This window comes from Danio rerio, chromosome 2, assembly GCF_052040795.2.
Source record: "Danio rerio strain M-AB ecotype USA chromosome 2, GRCz13ab, whole genome shotgun sequence".
NCBI classification, from domain to species: Eukaryota; Metazoa; Chordata; class Actinopteri; order Cypriniformes; family Danionidae; genus Danio; species Danio rerio.
This window is the reverse complement of record NC_141022.1, coordinates 31,219,611-31,241,937: the sequence shown is the minus strand read 5'-3', so window position 1 is coordinate 31,241,937 and position 22,327 is coordinate 31,219,611. Positions and strand designations below refer to the sequence as shown.

The 22,327-nt window shown below is 33.3% G+C and overlaps 1 protein-coding gene across 1 annotated transcript; it reads left to right on the top strand.

Annotated features, from left to right (window-relative positions):
• The first annotated feature begins 1,143 nt into the window (after positions 1–1,143).
• Positions 1,144–21,049, top strand: urod (uroporphyrinogen decarboxylase). Its single transcript, NM_131347.1, is given in 10 exon segments — positions 1,144–1,209; positions 4,910–5,022; positions 6,923–7,002; positions 9,706–9,768; positions 9,850–10,047; positions 14,068–14,229; positions 14,325–14,462; positions 16,037–16,137; positions 18,822–18,888; positions 20,625–21,049. Coding segments are annotated over 10 exon segments (1,110 nt in total). The 5' UTR covers positions 1,144–1,183; the 3' UTR covers positions 20,787–21,049.
• Positions 21,050–22,327: the final 1,278 nt, after the last annotated feature.

Here is a 22,327-nt window from a genome sequence, read left to right as displayed (position 1 = left end):
AATCAACTTTACCTCAACAGAAAATACTGGGTTTTATTTGGCTGTGGGTTAAAGTTAATTTGCATGATACAGTGCACTACATTACGCGTGTGTGCATACAGTGCATAACAGGACTCAAATAAAGTGCTACCAATACTAACACTTCAAGTGAAAATGAACCATGATTTTACTACTGATAAATCCAATAAAAGCCGGTTATTCTTCTATCATGCTAACCACAAATTGCTAAACATTGCTAAAAGTTTTGCAATACAAATTGCAGTTTAAGCATATTGTAAACACAAGGTTATACACATGATCATCAATACGCCATAAAACGTTCAAGATAAAACCATTGTTCATTTTATGTAGGGATGTTGCCGTCCAAAAAGAAATTAGGTCTACCTGATGGGAGAATTCATATTCACCTAAAAGGGTCAATTCATTTTTTCATTTTCCTTCAGCTTAATCCCTTTATTCATCAGGGGTTGCCACAGCGGTATGAACCGCTTACTTATCCAGCATGTTTCACACGCCGGATGCCCTTCCAGCTGCAACCCAGTAGTAGGAAACATCCATACACAACATTCACACACATTCGCTCTGAACAATTTAGTTTAATTCACCTATAGCACATGTCTTTGGACTGTGGGGAACACCGAAGCACTAGGAGGAAACCCATGCGAACATGCAAAAACTATACAGAAATGCCAACTGACCCAGCTGGGACTTGAACCAGCGTCCTTCTTGCTGTGAGCTGACAGTGCTAACCACTGAGCTACTGTGTCACCCTAGCGTCAATCCAATCTGAAAAAAGGAAAAACCAAACTTGCCTTTGTTTTCTGACTCTCATAGAGATGATATGCTACTTTTTGACATTTATTAACTACCACGTGCATAGTTCTTCCAGCTGAAGTCTTCTTTTAATGTTGCTTTGAAATTCACTTCTAAACATGGTCCTGAGAGGGCGAGTCAATAAAAAGCGTTTTATTTGATTCTGTTTCATTTATTTGCTTCTTAGTTTGTTGGCGAACTGTTCCTTTAAGTCGCTTTCTCTTCTAGTTTGGTCATGTGATCATTTCAAGATGGCCGCGCCCTTCAGTTTGGAGGCGTGACGTTATACTGTTACAACACAGAGTCAGACAGAATAAAACAGCTTGACAAGTTTGCTGAATCCCATTCAAGCTCCCCTGTGAAGCCGGTCATGATGGATAAGGACAGTTTCATTCTGTAAGTTATTGATTAATCAATGAATGAGTGTTGACAGTTGTGTTTGGTGATTTTAAAATATAAAGGCCAGCGCTTATTGATATAAAACAACACGTTATTCAAGTTACAGACTCTCTAATATGGATGACGTCCGTGATATAATACAAGCAAATGATTGTTTGTGCAGGCAATATCTCTGCTGTTAGCATGTTATTTAAGTACTTCCCTAACTTTAACCCCTGTCGTTTGTTTTGAAAACATTTGTGTACATTTCCGTTAAACGTAATTGTACAAGTTCTAACTTAAAGCTTAAATGTCTTAAACTCTCTCTCTCTCAATTCAATAATTGGTTTATTGGCATGACAAATGTTACAAATGCATTGCCAAAGCATTTATAAAGTTTACATTAATAAAACATACATGTATAGTTAAAAATAGTAAACACAGTAAATAGTAATATAGTATTATATATATATATATATATATATATATATATATATATATATATATGTGTGTGTGTGTGTGTGTGTTACTATACTACTAATAATAATAACAACAACAACAATAATAATAATATTTATTATTATTATTGTTATTATTATTATTAAACAAAAATACAAATAAGTAAATACAATAAATAAAACTCTTTCAGAGGACTAATATATGAATCATAGAGGGGGATTAAATGCATTATTTTCAAACTGTTGGCCAATTTAAAATAACCATTAATAAAGGGTATCATTATCATACAGTAAATACTTACTGAACATCATTATGTGGTAGTTAGTGTAATTCTGTTTTATGGTACTTATCATGTACGTTCCAATATTCATCACATGCATTACCATTCAAAAGCTGTTAGGAATAAGTTATTTAGGAATATTAAATCAGAATAAACTGTAAAACTAGCATAAAGGTGTTTGTATTACTGAATAATCATTGTTACTTACAGATAGCTCAGTATCTTTTAAATGGTATAAATAGTTTATATAATTATTTAGCTGCATATTTTATTTGGTAAGAGACTGTAGAAATTTCATGTTGTTGTACATCCAATTTGTCTTAATAAAGGCACAAATGAAGTAAAAATAACTGAAAGTATGTCTTCAATTGAGTCGCAATAGAAAAGAATCATTTATTTCATGCCGCAGTGTTTATATATGAATATTGTTTTTCATTGTCAATTTTCATTGTTTTCATGACTACATTTCTATCGCAGTTGAAAATGGTTGTACTTTTTGTGCAATATTTATTTTTTCAGGATTACTGAATGAAAAAAATCAATATCTGACATCACTTTAGCTCACCTAACGAATCCTTGCTGAAGAAATGTTTTAATTATTAATGTGTATGGTTTTGTATGACTTAAACTTTACAAAAAGGGTGTGTTTTATGACACTCTCTGCTAAAATGCTTATCAACCAGGGAAGAATAAGCAAACCGTTATTCCCTTATCTCCTCTGCTCACTCACTGCTTAAAACATCTGTGAAACCTGATCATGATAAACTGAGGGAGGGGCTTCTCAATTTCAATTGTACTTTTATTTAGACAGATACGCATATGACGAATTAATGAAAAGCAGTGGTGTTTCAAGAAATGTTCAGCTTTGGCAAAATAGGGTGGACCTCAAGATTACTCTCAAACTAAAGAACATCATTATGAAAGACAATTGTCAAACATTGACTGCTAAAAGTCTCATAATCAACTTCTGTTTGTGAGAGTAAAAGGTCAAAAAAAGGGTCAAACATTGTTTCATTAGTTAGTGTTAATGTATTCACTAAATTAACAAAGAATGAACAATACTGATTGTACAGCATTTATTAATCACAGGTCAACATATATTAATGCATTATTAACATTTTTATTCATGCTTGTTAACATTAGTTAATTCCATTGTGAGTTAACATGAACTAACAATGAACAACATTAACTAATTTTAACCAAAATGAACAAATGCTGTAATAAATGTATTGTTTTATTGTTTGTTCAAGTTAACTAACATTAACTAATGCAAACTTATTGTAAAGTGTTACCAGAAAAAGAGTTGGAAATATCTATTATAATAATAAAAATAAGTTATTTTAATTAGCGTCATATATTATCCAGTATCTTGTATAAATGCAACAGAACGTGCTGAATACAACAAGCATAATGGTTTCAGGTCAGGAAAAAAACAATTCCAACCACATCTAAACAGTTTATCCATGCAGCTTTTAGGCCAAGTGTTGCTTTGTAGCTTCAAACAAATAACTCTTAAACACACAATGCAAACAAATATGAATCATCACAGAAAGAAAAAACACACCCTTTTGTATTATTCTTTCTACTTCAATTTTTTCATATTATTTATTATTATTTTTTTACATAATAAAAGCACTGTTGCGTGTGCGAGACTATAGTGTTCAATATAGTATTCAATATGAATATGAAATGTGGGACTGATATAACTACTAAAATGACATATGAAATGTAATTAGATTTTGAATAGTACGTTATTGAAATCATATGAGAGTCTGGACCACAAAACCACTAATAAGTTGCATAGGTATGTTTGTGGGAGTAACCAAAAATACACTCTATGAGTACACTCTATGAGTACTGCAAGGCAAGTGTATTTATAGCTCATTTAATACACAGTAGTAATTCAAAGTGCTTTACATAAACAGGAGTAAAAGAAACAAGTATAAGAAAATAAAAACAGTTATAATACAATCGAATTAAAATGTGTTAAAACAGGTTTTAAAGAAATGAAAAAGAAAAGGAAGATGTAATAGTGTGATCTATGGGACGTTCCACAGTCCTCATTCTATAAAGGCGCAGCTAAACAGATGTTTAAATAGGTATTTTTTTAATGCAACACAATCGCCATAATATAAAGTAAAAATTACTTTCCATGAAGACATTAAGTAAATTTCATTCCATAAATATATATTTATAAACTTTTTTATAATAAGTAATGTGTATTGCTAAACTTAATTTGAACAGCTTTAAAGGCAATTTTTAGAGTATTTCTATTTATTTATTTTTCTCATGTTCCAAATATTGTCCTATCTAATAAACCATGCATCCATGGAAAGCTTGATATAGAAATCTCAATTTATAAAGATTGTCCTTTTTCTACGTGATTATTCACATCTGCGCCTCAGGTATGGTGTGTAGAGACTGTGAGCAAAGATCATTCAGGGACTGTTTTACAGCAGGACCGCTTGAATGGGTCAGTCACTCAAATTTACAGCTCTTTCACTTACAAGTACCATTCAAAAAAATATAGAAATACAGCTGTAAAATCAGTAAGATCACAGATTTTCTTCATGTATATGTAATAATTTAATGTTGTCACCTTGAAATTATAAGGTTCTATCTGCGTTCTGAATGATTTTGAGACATTGAGCTTTAAAGTTTTTACATTCCATAGCAAACAGTATGTGTGTAACATTTGTTTTTTTAAAGAAAAAGTTTTAAGATATAAACAACTTATAAAAAAAATAATCCCATAATGTAAATAAGTTGTCATTTATTAAGAATATATCTTATTATCTTATAACTCAATTTTGAAAAAAATGTCAGATAGAACCTTAGAATTCTTAGGTGACGATGTGTAGAAGAGCTGTCAATTTGTATGGGTCAGTGTCACCCTGACCCTTATCTAGCCTCACTTCACCACTGGAGAAATGTAATGTTGTCTGATAAATAATTAAATATTGCATTATTTTCTCTCAGCCCAAAAGACTTTCCAGAGTTGAGGAATGACACATTCCTGAGAGCGGCGCGAGGAGAAGAGATCGAGCACATTCCAGTGTGGTGTATGAGACAGGCTGGACGCTACCTGCCAGGTGTGTAACAATAACTTTGGCTGCATGATATTAAAAGAAATAATATTTTGTTTTTCAGCAATACAGTTCAAGACAAAATTATTAGCCCTCCTGTGATATTTTAGTTATTTTTTTCAAATATTTCTAAGTGCTCTTTAACAGTTTTTTTTCAATACGTTTTTAAACATAATAGTTTTAAACTCTGATCTCTAATGATCAATTTCTTTAGTCTTTCCCACGATGCCAGTACATCATATTTTACTAGTTATTCCACAAATTAGGTTAGGTAGGCAACTCAATGGATACCAATAGTTTGTTCAGTAGCCAATCAGATAAATAAAATTCTAAAGGAGGCTGATAATCTGAGTAAGAAAGTTAAGCAAAGTCTAAACTGTTTTTGTTTTATTAGAAGGTTTTTAACATATCATACTGCAAAATTATACATGCACACAATGATATTCTCTCACTTGACATATTGCATTACATCTTGGTCACAAGCCTCTTTAACTACATTAACGCCTAGTGACTCAATATATAAACAAGTTGTTAAAATTATGGACTTAAAGCCTATGCGATGGCATCAATGTGAAGTTTTATGTAAACATAACCTTTTTAGTTTTAATAGTTATATTAAATTGAATTATCTTAAATTGGTTTTTAAATGTTTAAATAATCATGTTCCAATGCTGTTTTCTGATCTAGTACGTAGGCATCAAATCTATGACTGTCTAGTGCCAAAGTGTAAGACCTCATTTGGTCAATCTGTCTTCTCTGTAAAGGGAGCCAAACTGTGGAAAGATTTATCTGTTAGCCTTAAATCAGAAAGAAATCTAAATATTTTTAGTAGTGCTCTTAAAAAAGTGGTTTAAAACAAAACAGCAGTGTTTGCACAAGCAAGTCTACTGTTAGTTTGTTGGATCATGTCTCCTTTGCTTTTGCTTCAGTCATTTTCTGTAAAGAATTATAATGTTGTGTATATGTTTTATTATATTTCCATTTTGCCAATTTTTTCAAGCCTCCTATGGACAGGTGTTGAGAATTAGCAAGTTTGCTTAAACACTTAAACAAATTCATTTGGTTGTCCAATGTAATTGTGATGTCCATGTCAAATAAATAAATAAATATTAAAAAACAAATTATAATATTGATCTTTTTTTATTATTATTATTCCAGAAATACTAAAAGAAGTAAGACTTTATTCAGATGAAAAAATATAGTAGTAATAGAAATGCAAACATCACTTGGGGGAAAAAAAAAAAAGAGTAGATATTCACAGGAGGGCTATTAATTTTCTCTTCAACTGTATATTGCAGTATATGAATACTATTTCACCAGATGACTTGTATAGCTCTATTTGTAAAGAATTTGTTATTTTGTAAGGTTTTCTATTGGAGTACATTTGCATAAAATATAATAAACAATTCAAAAGCATAGATGATCACGATATAGCAAAGATACACATGAAATGAGTATGACAGCATTCAGGTACAGAAATTGAATAATCAAATGTAAAATAAAAATGTTTGGTCTTCATAGTGTAAATAACGATGTACTAATAATAATGGCAAATCTACAAATTATATAATTACTTTTGTGCGAATAGTTTAAAACTTAAAATACTTACACAATCACAAGCCTTTAAATAATAATCCATTATGGTCCATATTTGCAAATACTTTTTATAATGACTCCACAAGTCACATGTTCTGAATTGTATTGCTTGATCAACTACCATCCCATCTCAGCATTGTACGTCCTGTGATCGATGTGACTATTTTGGATGCACACATTTTACATTGTCGATGCTGAAATGTTATATTGTGTAGCTGATGAGCGCTGCCAGTTCTACGTGTGATTGTTTATTATGAAGTAAATCTGTTCATCCTTTCATCTCTGACTGGCTTGATTATCTATTCAACAGAGTTCAGGGAATCACGGGCAGGGAAAGATTTCTTTGAGACGTGTCGTTCCCCTGAAGCTTGCTGTGAGCTTACATTACAGGTCAGCACCACTGAGCATATGGGTTGTTGATGTAATGTTGTGTTTTTACTGTCATGCATGACAAAAAATTATATAATTAGTATTGTCATCATTAAAAATGTGTTGAATGGTTAAGCATTTCTTTGTCCTCCATGGATGTCTTGCTATAAAAACGGCTGTGTCATTACATTTTAGAAAAAAAATGTTTTTGGAGCAAACCTCCGAGTTTTAAGACATTTTAAGGCTAGAATTAATCAAGTGATTTTTACAAGATGTTGTATTAAATATAAGAGAATAACTAATGTGTTTTTGCTTAAATGTGATGACTCCTACTTACTGTTTGTTCTGCACAATTGCTCTTACAGTAAAACATATTCTACTAGGCTGCCCTGCTTTTAATGATTGCAGAAGGCTTTTTATATATATATATATATATATATATATATATATATATATATATATATATATATATATATATATATATATATATATATATATATATATATATAAAATGAATACTCGTAAGCATATTTTTAGCAAAGTGTCACCAGGAGAAATGTTAGACGTTTTGTAATTTATTAACACTAAAAATCTTATTTATGTATTAATTTGTTTGTTGTTTTTAATTGTACATTTAATAATGAAATATTATTGCCATAGAAAATAGCCTTTGTTATTGACAAAGGCTGTATAAAAATTCATCAGCGTATTTTTGAAGCAAATCTAAAACTGTTCTATGTTGTGACGGTATCAAGCAAAGTTCGACAAATTACAACTCTTATAAATTCAATAGAAATTCAGAAAATCTTTAATAAATACCTCCAGCCTAATTTTACAAGTGGCTGTTTTAGTAAATGGCAGTTCTTTTTGTAATCCATCTATTTCTAAAAACATTGGCATATGATACCTGTAAATCCATTCAGTTGTTCCGAAACAGGGATTAAAATTGTTACGTTGTTGCTCTTTGCTCTTGGTGTGGTTCGCTTTCACACGGCAATGTTTCTAAATGGACCAAAAGAGCTAAAGCAAATCGCGTGTGAGTAAACTCTCATCACATTGGTCAGTTTCACGTTTTATTTTGCAGAGTCCTGCTCAGCTCTCAGGGGGGGTGGTGGTTTGGTGATGTTTGACAGGGTGCATGTGACCTGTCTGAAGAGCAAGGAGGGATGCGGTGGGGGGGATGAGAAGGGTGCGCGACGTATTTGAGGACCGGGAGGGAGACACTTGATTTCGGGAAGATTATTACTCATTTGCGGGCATCCGGGAGTCTCTGTGCATTTGTGGGAAACTCCCAAAACTTCCGGGAGACTTGGAATGTCTCTGTTGAATGATCTACCACCCTACTCATAATTGTATAACTCTAACTCGTATGCCTATTACATATCGAAAAAGCACTGTGATATAACCGGGCTCGAATCGTATCGCTTTCTCACTACAATCGATCCGCTCCAGAGTTCGTTTCAATTGAGCTGAGACCACCTCATTCAAGCGATCTCGGAGCGATTGCTTTGACGCAGAACCGAGCGCGATTGCTGGTTTCACATATGACAAACAAACTGTGCTAAATGGGCAAACGAGACAGGTTCCGAAACAAAAGTTTAGGTGTGAAAGCACCCTCAAAGCTATGTCCTCTGGTGACACTCTATGTTTTTAAAACAGCAATTTCATAGAAAACGCGTATAATTAGAACCTCAGTTAAGCTCCTGATTCTATATTAGTACGTTTTATTTCCTACATTTTTGTTATGTCACACTACAGGACATTTTTTTGGTGCAGTTCAGGAAGAAGTTACTAAACCCTATTTTCTCAATAATCTGACTTTAAACTACATAAATATAACTTTTGTTTTGAAAAAAATACAAAACAAATGTTTTTCACTGCCTATTTGTCATCTACCCATATATATATATATATATATATATATATATATATATATATATATATATATATATATATATATATATATATATATATATATATATATATATATTCTTTTTTGCTTTATTAACAAGAACCAGCATGTAGTTTCATTTTACTACGAAACCGCTTCATTTAGTATCAATAAGGATTAAATGAGAAAAGAAAAAAAGGGAGGTGATGATTATCTATTTCTGATTATCTATTTATATACTAATAAAATATAGATTTTCAATTTTTGTTATCCACAAAATGTATTAAATGCACTTTTAGTACAGAAAACATACATAAATGTAAATATTTTATGCAAAAATGTTAATGGAGAAGCATAAATGAATCGTTTTAAGTGAAGTTTTTATAAACTAATTTCGAGAGGAGCACGTGATATGACTGATCGCAGCTGTCTTCCATCCGTAATCAGCAATAATCCATTCAGATTGACTCAAGCTTACAAAAAATAGACTTCGCCCTACTGCCTTATCTTCATTTTGGAAGAATCCCCCTTCCACCCCAACTCCTCATTTTCCACCCTTTACCAGGGGGAACTCGAGGTCTACCTGATCTCAGACCCCCTTATATGCTTATTGACCAGGCAGGAGCTCAGGGCTCAATTATCTCCAAGCTCAGGGTTCTCTCCGGGGACAGCCAAACCTGTTAATAGCATCTAACAATATCTAAGTGTGAACTCTTGAATTGCTGTTCTATTTTTAGACTTAATTATCACATGAATATACATTTTAATACCCATATTCATTCTTTCCTCCTCCTTAAATTTTTTTTTTAACACAATCAATTTTCTGTTTTTAGCCCCTCAGGCGATTCCCATTTGATGCTGCCATCATCTTCTCCGACATCCTGGTGGTCCCTCAGGTCATTATTGTAATGTATTGACTTGATAATGACTATTAGTGTGTGTGTGTGGCTATTCATATATGAATTGTGTATGTCCAGGCCATGGGAATGGAGGTTCAAATGTGTCCAGGAAAGGGCCCCACTTTCCCAGAACCACTGAAGGAGCCTGAGGATCTGCAGAGGCTGAAGACTCAAGTGGACGTGTATTCTGAACTTGACTATGTTTTCAAAGCCATCACACTGACACGGCACAAAATAGAGGGGAAAGTTCCTCTCATTGGCTTCACTGGAGCTCCGGTAAGAAAACTCAGGCTAGGGTCTATAACTCAAGACACTGCTTTTATTTGGATTAAGCGTTTCATTTTTGACTATTGAAATTATTACTTTGGGGTGACACGGTGGCTTAGTGGTTAGCACTTTCACTTCACTGCAAGAAGGTCGCTGGTTTCAGTCCCGGCTGGGTCAGTTGGCATGTCTGGGTGGAGTTTGCATGTTCTCACCATGTTTCCGTGGGTTTGCTCCTGTTCCCTCCACAGTCCAAAGACATGCGGTACAAGTGAATTGGGTAAACAAAATTGGCCATAGTGTATGAGTGTGTATGTGAATGAGCTTATGAATGTTTCCCAGTACTGGGTTGGGTCTACTGCGTAACTTTTACAGCATAAAACATATGCTGGAATAGTTGGTGGTTCATTCCATGGTGGCAACCCCTCATAAATAAGGGATTAATGAATTATTACTTTTTATTTTTAAGCAAAATTGCATTATATTAATCAAAAGTGAGAGTAGAAACAAGAACTTTTCCATTTAGAACCAATGTTCTGTGTGTTTGTCTTTCCCTGAATCACTATGGTGAGCCTAAAATTAATATTGGGACTGTATTAAATCTGTCAGATTGATCCCTGCTGCAAAGAAGCCCAGTACCTGTGTAACTCATCATATCACGTCTATAACAGAGAGAAGAAGCTCCAGCTGCAATGAGGCTTGAACTTTTGTTTGTTAACCACTAAGAGTTGCATACTGTAACTTAAACAGTTAGTTCATCCAAAAATGAAAAATCTGTTATAAATTGCTTTCCCTCATGTTGTTCCAAACCCTTGACACCTTTCTTCATCTTCAGAGCACACATTATGATATTTTAGATAGAATCCAGGAGCTCCATCATCCTTCATCCTCCTGAGACATTCAATATGCAGAAAAGGAACCAGAAAATCGTTAAAACATTGCAATTGATGTCAGTGTTTCAACTGTATCCATACAAAACTCCAAGAACAATTTTGTATGCCAAAAAAAACTCTGAAACCTGTAAATATAAACCAGTTGTACTAATGTTTTTGGACCTTGAAAGTGTTTAGTCTATGAAGGATGACAGAGCTCTTGGATTGCATCTAAAATATCTTAATTTGTATTCTGAAGATGAACGACAGTTTCAGGATACTGGAGCGACATGATGGTGAGTAACAGAATGTTTTTTCTGTGTAACTACCCCTTGTGAATTCAGCTAATTACTTCAGTCGGAATGCTGTATACAGTTACACAATACAACAACAAACCATTTAAAATTAAATGTAAATTTTACAGTTAGGAAAAGAATTCTATACAAAATAGAAAACATTATGGCATTGAGTTATGCAAAAACTTTGAATCACCGATGTTGCTGTATAAACCTTTGGCATGGGTCGGTATAAGATTCTGACAGTATGATAACCATGGATAAAAATTGCATGTTATTGTGATTGCTGCTCTAAAATATCAACTTTTTAAATGTTTAGGTAATCAACAACAATTTTTCCCCCCATTCAACACAATATATTTTTAAGAAACATTTAAATATTTTGGAGCAGGAAACATGTCAGGCTAAATATTTAATCTAAATCATTGATTTCTGCGGTTTTCATTACATTCAAGAACACAGATTTCTTTACATCTTGAAAATGCATCAATGGATATCTTTCTTTTATTTAGATATAAAGTAAAGCACTGCACTGTTCAGGTCTATAGCAGGCTTGGATGTTGGTTTACAAGCTGTTTGTTTTTCTGATGTTTGCTGAATCGTGGGCTGATCCCTTTTCTGCTCCCTAAAAAACTAAATAAAATAGTCTCAAAAACGTATATATATACCACAGGAACGGTCTAAAAGAAAATTTTAGCCGTTTTTAAAACCTTGACTTTTCCAAACCGCAGTAAACCTTGAAACCTCTTATCATCCCATCCCTAGATGTGATTGTTCACAGTTGTGTAGAATTGAGTCAGTGAACTATGCAACAAAACAGCAGATTTTCAGCATTGACTAACTTAAACAATCGATTGGCTCAGTGCTGCAAAATAAAAGGATGCTAAATGCACAGAAATTTAGAACATTTCATATTTTTAACTCCTAATTTCAGCATTCGTATCCTCGTAAAAACTGTAATTGCCAACTGGAATTTTTTTTATATCTACAACAATTGCCTGACCGCTATACCACATATTCTTTAGGTCTGTTTAAAAAAAAAAAGTGCATCACAGTTTCTCTGTTTTAACATTTATACTAGCAAGAACTGTTGCTTGAGTTCCATATATATATATATATATATATATATATATATATATATATATATATATATATATATATATATATATATATATAATTATAATACATTGGTATACTTAATGCAATAATTGTATGGGTCAAAATGATCTATTTTTCTTTTATGCTAAAATTTATTAGATTAGGTAAAGATCTATAGAGGATAAAATCTGCAAAAATAATAAATAAATAAATAAATGAGGGGCGAGGCAGTGGCACAGTAGGTAGTACTGTCGCCTCACAGCAAGAAGATCGCTGGTTCGAACCTCGGCTCAGTTGGCGTTTCTGTGTGGAGTTTGCATGTTCTCCCTGCCTTCGCGTAGGTTTCCTCCGGGTGCTCCTGTTTCCCCCACAGTCCAAAGACATGCGGTACAGGTGAATTGGGTAAGCTAAATTGTCTGTAGTGTATGAGTGTGTGTGTGTGAGTGAATGTGTGTGTGGATGTTTTCCAGAGATGGGTTGCGGCTTGAAGGGCATCCGATGCGTAAAAACTTGCTGGATAAGTTGGCGGTTCATTCCGCTGAGGCGACCCTGGATTAATAAAGAGACTAAGCCGACAAGAAAACAAATTAATGAATAAATAAATGAGTAAATAAATCCATAAATTCCTGCATAAATAAAATAATAAATAAATAAATAAATTTTTATAAAAATCCACAAATTTCTAAAGACATAAACATATAAATAATTAATAGTGTTGGCAGGTAAATATTTAAATGAGTTGAGCAAATGTTGGGGGAATAAGAAAATGCTAATCTGAAAGTTTATTTTTCCCCTCTTTCAAACGTTTATTCATATCGTGAACGTAGCTGCGTATTTACTTTTCCTCAGGTCAACATGCTAATGAGAGGGTGTCTGTCAATCATCAGAAGGCAGTCTTTATGCCATCAGTGGTTGCTCGTTAGAAAGATTTTGCATTGCAATATTTTTTTTGAATGGCTTCTGATGATTGACAGACACCCTCTCATTAGCATGTTGCGCTGAGGAAAAGTACATACACAACTACGTTCAAGCAAGATATGAATAAACGTTTGAAAAAGGAGAAACATCAATTTTCAGTTTAGCATTTTCTTAATCGCCCAACATTCGTGTAACATATTTAATAATTAACTGCCCACACTATTAATTATTTATATATTAATTATGCAGAAATTTGTCAATTTTTATATACATTTATTTATTTGCATATTCATTTATTTATTGTTTCGTTTATGCAGGAATTTATGGATTTTATTTACTCATTTACTTTTATATTTGCGTATTTATTTATTGTTTTTGCAGGTTTCGTCCTCCATTAAGATCATGTTTCATGAAGTTGTTTTGTAAATTTCCTTTTTTAAATATACCATAACTCAATTTTATTAGTAATGTGCATTGCTAAGTGATATTCACAATATTTAACTTTTTTTTTAACCCTAGATTGCAGATCTCAGCCAAATATTGTCCGATACCAACAAATGCTTCAATGAAAATCTTATTTTGTCTAATGATTTCATTTTTGAAGTATCATGTGACAGTGACCACTGCATGTGCTCGAAAATCCAGCTCTGCATCAGCCGTCAGTTTCTTTAAACAACCAAAAATGTATCAGTTCTTTTAAATTGTGAGAACATTTCACAATATTATAGTTTTATTGCATTTTTGATCAAACAGATGCAACTTTGCTGATTATCAGAAGTTGCTACTAACCTCAAAGTTTCAATCATGACTGCACAGTGACCTTTTCCACCCTTTCTTATGCTTGACAGTGGACTCTAATGTCCTACATGATTGAAGGAGGAGGCTCTGTGACACACTCAAAGGCTAAACGCTGGCTCTACCGGTACCCAGAGGCCAGCCATAAACTCCTGAGCCAGTTAACAGACGTCATAGTGGAATATCTGCTCGGCCAGGTGAAAGCTGGAGCTCAGGTACGACAGAAGAATTTGCAGCACAATTTAGAACTTGTATAAGCAAGGGATACGATTAAAACTATCTCTATTTTCACTCAATGTCTTTTGTTTAGGCTCTGCAGGTTTTCGAGTCTCATACTGGATGTTTGGGCCCAGTGGAGTTTAAAGAGTTTTCTCTGCCGTATCTGAGAGACATTGCTCGACGAGTTAAAGACAAGATCAAAGAATCGGGTTTAGACAATGTGCCTATGGTAAGTGTAAGAGTTTATATGTTGAGCTGGTGCACTTTCTTGTGTTGTTTTAGCTTTATTACACATTAAGTTTTGGTAATGAGTGAGTAGCAAGTGCATTTATCTAAAGTGCTTTCAGATGCAGAATAAAATCTCCCTTTTACATTTGTTCATTTTGCTGATGCTTTTATTCAAAGCAACTTACGAGTGAGGATAAAACACGCATCAAATCATTAGACAGCAGCAGTATATAAATGCTATACAAGTATAACAATCCCAAATTAGTTCAGAATTGTATTATTATTAAATGTTTTTGAAATATGGAGAGAAGAGTGTATCCTACGTGTTCTATACGTCGCCTGCATGAAGTACTAGCAGTGTTTTTATTTGTTTTAAGAATGAAATCTTTAGTGTCGGATAGCATTCACTTTTGTAATATATTTGTTTTCTCTATGAATTATTTTATTTATTTACTTATTTACTTTATTTAGTCAGAAACAGAAAATGTCAAATCCACAGACTTATAGTAGAATATATATACAGAGGTGAAACTAAAAGTATAGTATTGTCAGGGATACATAGATATGACACAAAAATGTAAAAATAATAAAATAAATAAAATAGTAAAATAAAAATCCCAGAGACAAACAGACTAATTGCATAAATGAGTCAATTTTAAATTAAATAATGTAAATAAATAAATAGATTACAGTACACAGGGTTGTGATGAGTGATCATATTACCTAGTGGCCCAATATAGGTTTCCAGGTTATTATTTGGATAGTTTTAATAGTTCCTTGAGACACTTTAGATCTTTAAGTTCACTAGATCTTGTTTCCACCTCAGTGATCTTTTTGCAAGAACCATAGATGAGAAGACAGACTGTTGTTTAAACCTTACAGAGAAAAAGTTACTATCGAGTGACTTCTATTTTTTGTTTTTTCAGTTTCACCGATTAAAATAGTCCCAGAAAAAGATGAAGTAGAACATCTGTCTAAACTCATCACTGCTACGTTCCTAAGTGACTTTTTTGAATGAATCATCTGATTGAGAATTGAAACCCAAACGAGGGTCATTTTCCATATGTGCACAAACACACAAGGAATTAGTTGTGGTTTTCGGGAGCTGTGGCTACATGCAAACATGGACATGAGACCCTCATACATTTAAGTTTGGCCATGTTTACAATGATGTTTTTAAAAGGAGTTTCTCACCAAAAGTAGGATGCATTTGATCAAGTGAAAACATAAAATGTGCAATTTATTTTTAATGATTGCCATGTTGTTTGCTAAAATTATATATTCCATACATCTAGGCCATATTTTTAAAACAGTATAAGAACGAGTATTAAAATGACCCATTAATGCATTAAAATTATGTTTGTTAATGAGTCTGAGCATAAGTATCCAGAAACTAGAAGAGTTAAGGCTCGGAACAATCAAAAAATCAACACTTGTAATAGCACTATTGGCCACTAGTTGTCAGTATCTGGTTGCGTTTCCTTGCTTGCATCTCACTTGAAGCCCAAAGAGATTAATTTCATTTCCTTCTCTGAGGCTTTAACTTCTCGGTAACTTCTGATTTTTCATTTGCAGATTGTTTTTGCCAAAGATGGTCATTATGGGCTTGAGGACCTCTCTGAGTCTGCTTATGAAGTTGTGGGTCTCGACTGGACCATAGACCCACATTCAGCACGGTCAGTAATAGAACTGTCAAACAGCTTTGATGAGTTTATTTCCTCATTTCAGTGTGATCCAGCATCACTGCAATGGTATGCAGACCCTTAAGCAAATCTGGCTGACTGCAGTTTTGTGTCTTGATAGTTTTATTTCACAGAACTGAAATTCAGTTCATGATGGTGTGATTTTTGGCATCTTCTCTCAGACAAGCTTTCTCCGGATTGTTTTCATCAAGTTTATTATATGACACTTGTGCTTTGCACATTGCAAATAGTGACAGAGAATGAGAACAGGGCTTTAACTAAACCATCATACAACTTCTTTAGCCAGATTTAAGGATCTTTCCGTGATAAAAGTAAATGTTATATATATATATATATATATATATATATATATATATATATATATATATATATATATATATATATATATATATATATATATATATATTGGCTTTCACTATGTGAATTTGTACCATCTGTTCTTTAAATGAAAATAAGATGTCTATCTCTACTGATAAAAACCAGTCTTGCAACATAATGCTGCCTCTATATCTGCCTTACTATTGAGTTTTAGGCAGTCTTATTAACATATCGTCTTGGTTTTTGCTCCTGTTAAAACATTTCGCTCCTGATACAACATGCAAATAAATATGATGTATTTTTGGCAAACTCCAAAACAAATGCATTCTTTAAACAGGGTATCCGCAGGGTTTTCTAAAGCCTTAAAATGTCTTAAATTTCAAAATCTAAACTTTAGGCCTTAAAACCTTAATTTCACTGAAATATGGTGTTCTTAAATCATATTCAACAGGTCTTAATTTTCCTCAACAGGTCTTAATTTTTCTATGTCAATGTAGGGCCAATCAGGCCAACACCCATCCAATCAATATCATTCTATCTCAATAAAAATTTAACAGAAGTTTATTAACTCACTCTATTTACCAATAATGTTTATTATCTATCTCGCAAATGCCATTTGTTTTTAATGTTTTATCTGGGCCGCTAGAAAAAAATCCTTGGCATTAAACCTTGTGTAAGTCTGAAATTTCAATGATAATGGTCTTAAAATGGTCTTAAAACATCTTAAATTTGATTTGATGAAACCCTGTTTAAAAATGCTGTTTCATAGGTAGACCTCGCTTGTGGGAGAGATGTGGCCTCATTACATTATTTTATTTCACACCAATTACAAAAAAACAAAGGACTTCAGTTCTAGAGCTAAAAATAAAAGTATCAAATGTCACTGTATTACTTTAATACAGTAAAATATATTGTATATATTCTTGAGGCAACGAGTGCCTGTTCATAAAGTATCAGTCAAGCGTTTAGACAAAATGTAACATTTTCAAATAATATTACAATAATGATTTTGATAATAACATTATAGTTTTAAAAATTGAATCATGAGAATTATGTATTTGCTATTCTAAGCTAATTTAAACCTTGTATCTTATTTTATATTTTGTAAAATGTTCCATAATCCTGATTGGCCAATCACCGTGTTTTATTTACATTAAAGATTCATTATAATTGCTCCACTGAACACAAATGTTTTGCTCAGTGCTTAAGTTGTAAATGGACAGTTTCAGGAACAAAATGAAATGAAAATTACCGTGACCGACGTCCACCAAACAATTTCAGTTTTCGCGAAACATGATGTTACTAAGTGGTTATAGCAGAAAAAGCATGACATTTCTGAACAGTATTTAATATATTTTGTGCAATATATCGTTTTGGGTCTACCATGGATAAAAAAAAAAAAACAAGTAGCTACAAACATAAATTGTATGACAAATTACTATTCAGTTTACTAACACCACTGACATTATGTTCACTTCATTATTATGTGCTGAAATTAAGCGAAAATAACTCACTCTAATCTTCAAGAAGAACCCATAGATACCTCTTTCTCTTCCATCATGTTTTTTGGCTGACTTTTGCTTCTGTCTCCCGCTATCCTGATCCAGGAGCGCAATTCCATCTTCTCTTGATTAGGCTCATTTTCAAAGTTACTCATGGTTTAAAAAAAAAAAAAAAAAATATATATATATATATATATATATATATATATATATATATATATATATATATATATATATATATATATATGTATATATATATATATATATATATATATATATATATATAAATAAATAAAATGGATATAATGCTTGACTGCCTCTAGCGTTTTGAAAATACAAATATTTAGGTAGCCCACTATGCCATTATTTATTTTCGCTGCTCACTGTGCGCAAAATAATACCAATCAATAGGAGTGATTGTAAACTAAAGAAAACCAATTGGTAGAAAATGCCAACCTTTATGTGTGTGCACACACTTAACACAGCTTTGCTCGCCATTTTTCACTGGGACTTATTCACATTCTCACAAACACATGCAGGTAATACCCATGCAACAGTTAATGCCGGAACAATCAAAATAAATACCGGAACACAAAAAACGGATATCAAACATCTACCGGAACAGAATTCATCAAGATCATCATGAACTCTCTCAGCCTCTGTAAATTAGTTTGGCCTAACAACATCCTTCGGTCTTGAATGTATTCACAATATATCATTGCTTATTGCATCTTATTCCTTGAGTTATCAACACTTTATAATTTATCAAACACTTTATGAGTGAGAATGAAGGATAAATTCTTAAATATTTAGTTTGTTCTGTTTTGTGTTTCTCAGTGTGAGGACTGGAGGCAAGGTTAGTTTGCAAGGCAACATGGACCCCTGTGCGCTCTACGGCACAAAGGTGAGGACAAAAAAATACAAAATATAACACTGTCTTTTATCAAATGTAAAGTCCTCGTCAATCAGATGTTGCTGCAGACTTTTAAATCAACATTTTTCCAGCTGAAATAAAATATTCAGTGAGGGATGGTTCTTTTTGTGCTCCTCCTCTCATCTTTTACTTATAACAAACTAATGGTTAGAGAGGCGTGGCTAAGCATGTTTTGCCTAAGCTGTCAAACTGACATCATCACAGAAGGGACTGCCGTTTCAGAGTAAAAAGTACATGGTTCGATTTGGATGCAATTTATCAAATTTGTTTGTTGTGTGATGTAATTTCAACTTAAAAATAAAACAGAATAGTTCCTTCCGTTTAAAAAAAAAAGAAGCCATAAGCGTCTTGTATATCACAGTTCTGCCAGTGAGGGGGGGTTAAGCTCAAGCGCATGTAGTAAGAGGCTGTTTCTCAGTTCCAAGAATGCTGAGAATGGACATGTGAACACTGTTCTTCCCAAGTTACTTCTGAAGAACAAACTTGGGATACCGCAAGAACACAGAACGCATCTTCTGAGAAATGAGATGCTGCGTTTTCCTGATTGTCACGTGATCTTTACGCATTTTTTTTACGAAAAATTAATTAAACATTACTGCCTTCATACAACAATTTATTTTTTCTGCTTTTCACAATATATACTATTAAGACCTTACAAATACATGTTGCACAATATAAGTAAAACTAAAATTTCAGCAAATAAACATCCTTAATGTGTTTCTGCCTTTATAAAGATCTTCATGGTAATGTTTAATTTCACCAACTCATTTAGACACCAACTCCTGAAACAAGTAAGTTATTTATTTGAATTTTAATATTAAAATGGTATGAAACGCTGTGCTTCCCATCTCCTTTATTCAGCCACAATGACTTCTGGGACTTCTCAAGCGAAATTTGCTCAAGTCTGCATCGGTGCATCCTCTATCGAGAACACATCCTGGAACTTTCATGCATCCTCTGTTCTTGTGGTCTTGAGTTTTGAAACTGAACTTTGGCAGTTGATGATGACAAGAACACGAGGACCTAAGATCACTGAAGAATGCATGTTGAGAAACAGCCTCTTCAAATGGGGGCACAGTATGTCAGATCATTAAGAGCATTTGATTGGTTAGAAGATTTGATAAAAAACTGAAGTATGAGGTGACGTCAAAAACATTGTTGATGGATTTAGATGGAAGTGACAAAATGGAAGCTTTGGATGCTTATATCTTCTTAAAGTAAATTTTGTCATTGTTTTGAAGCACACTTATCGATATCCTTAAGACAAACATACTGATAATAACATATTATGATTTGACAGGGACTTTAATATTAACAGTGTGCACTAGCAAAATAATCATTTACAAATTTAGATTTAATGTGGACCTTAAGTATTTAGGCCTATACCTTATTGTATGCTTCAGATTTGAGTTCTGGTTAGTTCATTTGAAAGCAAAGAGGCCTTTCTGTTTTTACAAATTTAGGCCTTGCTGGAAATATGAGCCCTCAGAGCAGCTGTTTTCCACACAGAACCATCTCTGGCTTTCATTGCTCATTCATTACAAGCATGGCTTTCATAGCATTGTCTGAGTGCCTCCAAATGGGTTATTTTTTTCCACCATCATTTCAGAAGTTATGAGGATGTGACTGTTCAGCCCATTTAAAAAAAAGACAAAAGTGATGTGTGATGTCATCCTAAGCTCTTCTCCTTGTTGATTTGTTATAAGGAGAGCATCTCTGAGATCGTGAGGAGGATGTTGGAGGGCTTTGGCACAAAGGGCTACATCGCTAATCTGGGTCACGGCCTTTACCCTGATATGGACCCAGAAAATGTGGGCGCATTCGTGGAGGCTGTACATAACCACTCTCGCCAGCTTCTCAAGCGCTAATAAAAAAGTCCTCTTCCATCAGAAGACCCAAGAAACAACAGTGCTGAGCTGTAGCACCACATAAATGCTATAGGATGAGTCCTACAAAACTTGTCAAGAAATGAGGATGGAAATGTCAGGAAACCTGTTGAAAATGCTTGGAATCTCTAGATTTACGATTCATAACTACGTGTTGAGTAATTGGTTTCATTCTGTAAACTATTGGTTACTAAACTTAAAGAAAAGTAATCACTATTGTTGATGGAATAACACATTTTGAAGTATTTGCTATTCTGACCACTTGTCATTTTGGGGGGAATTTTATTATTTTTATTTGATGTAGGGCCAGGATAAGTGTTGGATAAGTTGGCGGTTCATTCCGCTGTGGCGACCCCGGATTAATAAAGGGACTAAGCCGACATAAAAATGATTGATATTATTATATCACAAATAATATTATAAAATTAATTTAAAAATTGGATAAATATAAATTTACACAAGTAAACACATAGACTCAATGATGGGCTAAAAATCAGTGGAACTCCACAAATTTTCGCCTGTGCAGATTCCCTGTGGGCCTAGACATAAGGAAGCAATGTTATCAAACCTGTATAGAGAGAGGAAAAAAAAAAACATACCTAGGAAATCCAGAGAAACTGATCATTTTCAATGTTCCATAGCTGCATATCCAGTTGTATTTTGCTCAGCAATCAAAGACCCTAAAGCAGGGTTTCTATGACAAGCCGTTTTGACATTTAATCTATAACCTGTACTAGTATCTGTTTTTATGTTACTAGTACTTATTTTTTTAGATACTAGTACTTATGAAAAAGATGCTGTAAGTTAATCAAAAGATTTTAGTACACATTTACTAAATGCTCGTACTTGTTTGAAATTTTACTGGTAAAACATTTTTTTACTAGTAATATGTTTAATTAAACTACTTTTCCATTTGGACTATTTATAACATAAGTTGAGTAAAAAGTAGAACTAACTAGTGAAATAGAAATTGTTACTAGTAATAATTAGTAAGTCGCTGGTTCGAACCTCGGCTCAGTTGGCGTTTCTGTGTGGAGTTTGCATGTTCTCCCTGCCTTCGCATGGGTTACCTCCGGGTGCTCCGGTTTCCCCCACAGTCCAAAGACATGCGGTACAGAATTGGACAGGTGAATTGGGTAAGCTAAATTGTCCATAGTGTGTGAATGTGTGTCTGGATGTTTCTCAGAAATGGGTTGCGGCTGGAAGGGCATCCGCTGCGTAAAAACTTGCTGGATAAGTTGGCAGTTTATTCCGCTGTGGCGACCCCGAATTAATAAAGGGACTAAGCCAACAAGAAAATAAAATAAAATTAACTATTGTCTAATAAATAAATACTAGTACTAATAAAAAACTATCTATTTAATAGTTACTAGTATCTAATGAATTGGTACCAGTAGGGCTGAGTGATTTGTCCTAAAATTAAAATCTCAATTAATTGATCATTTTAACTTGATTATGATTAACAATTATTTTATTTATTTAATTTTTTGCCCTCATAGTTCACTGACAAGTTTTGTACAGTA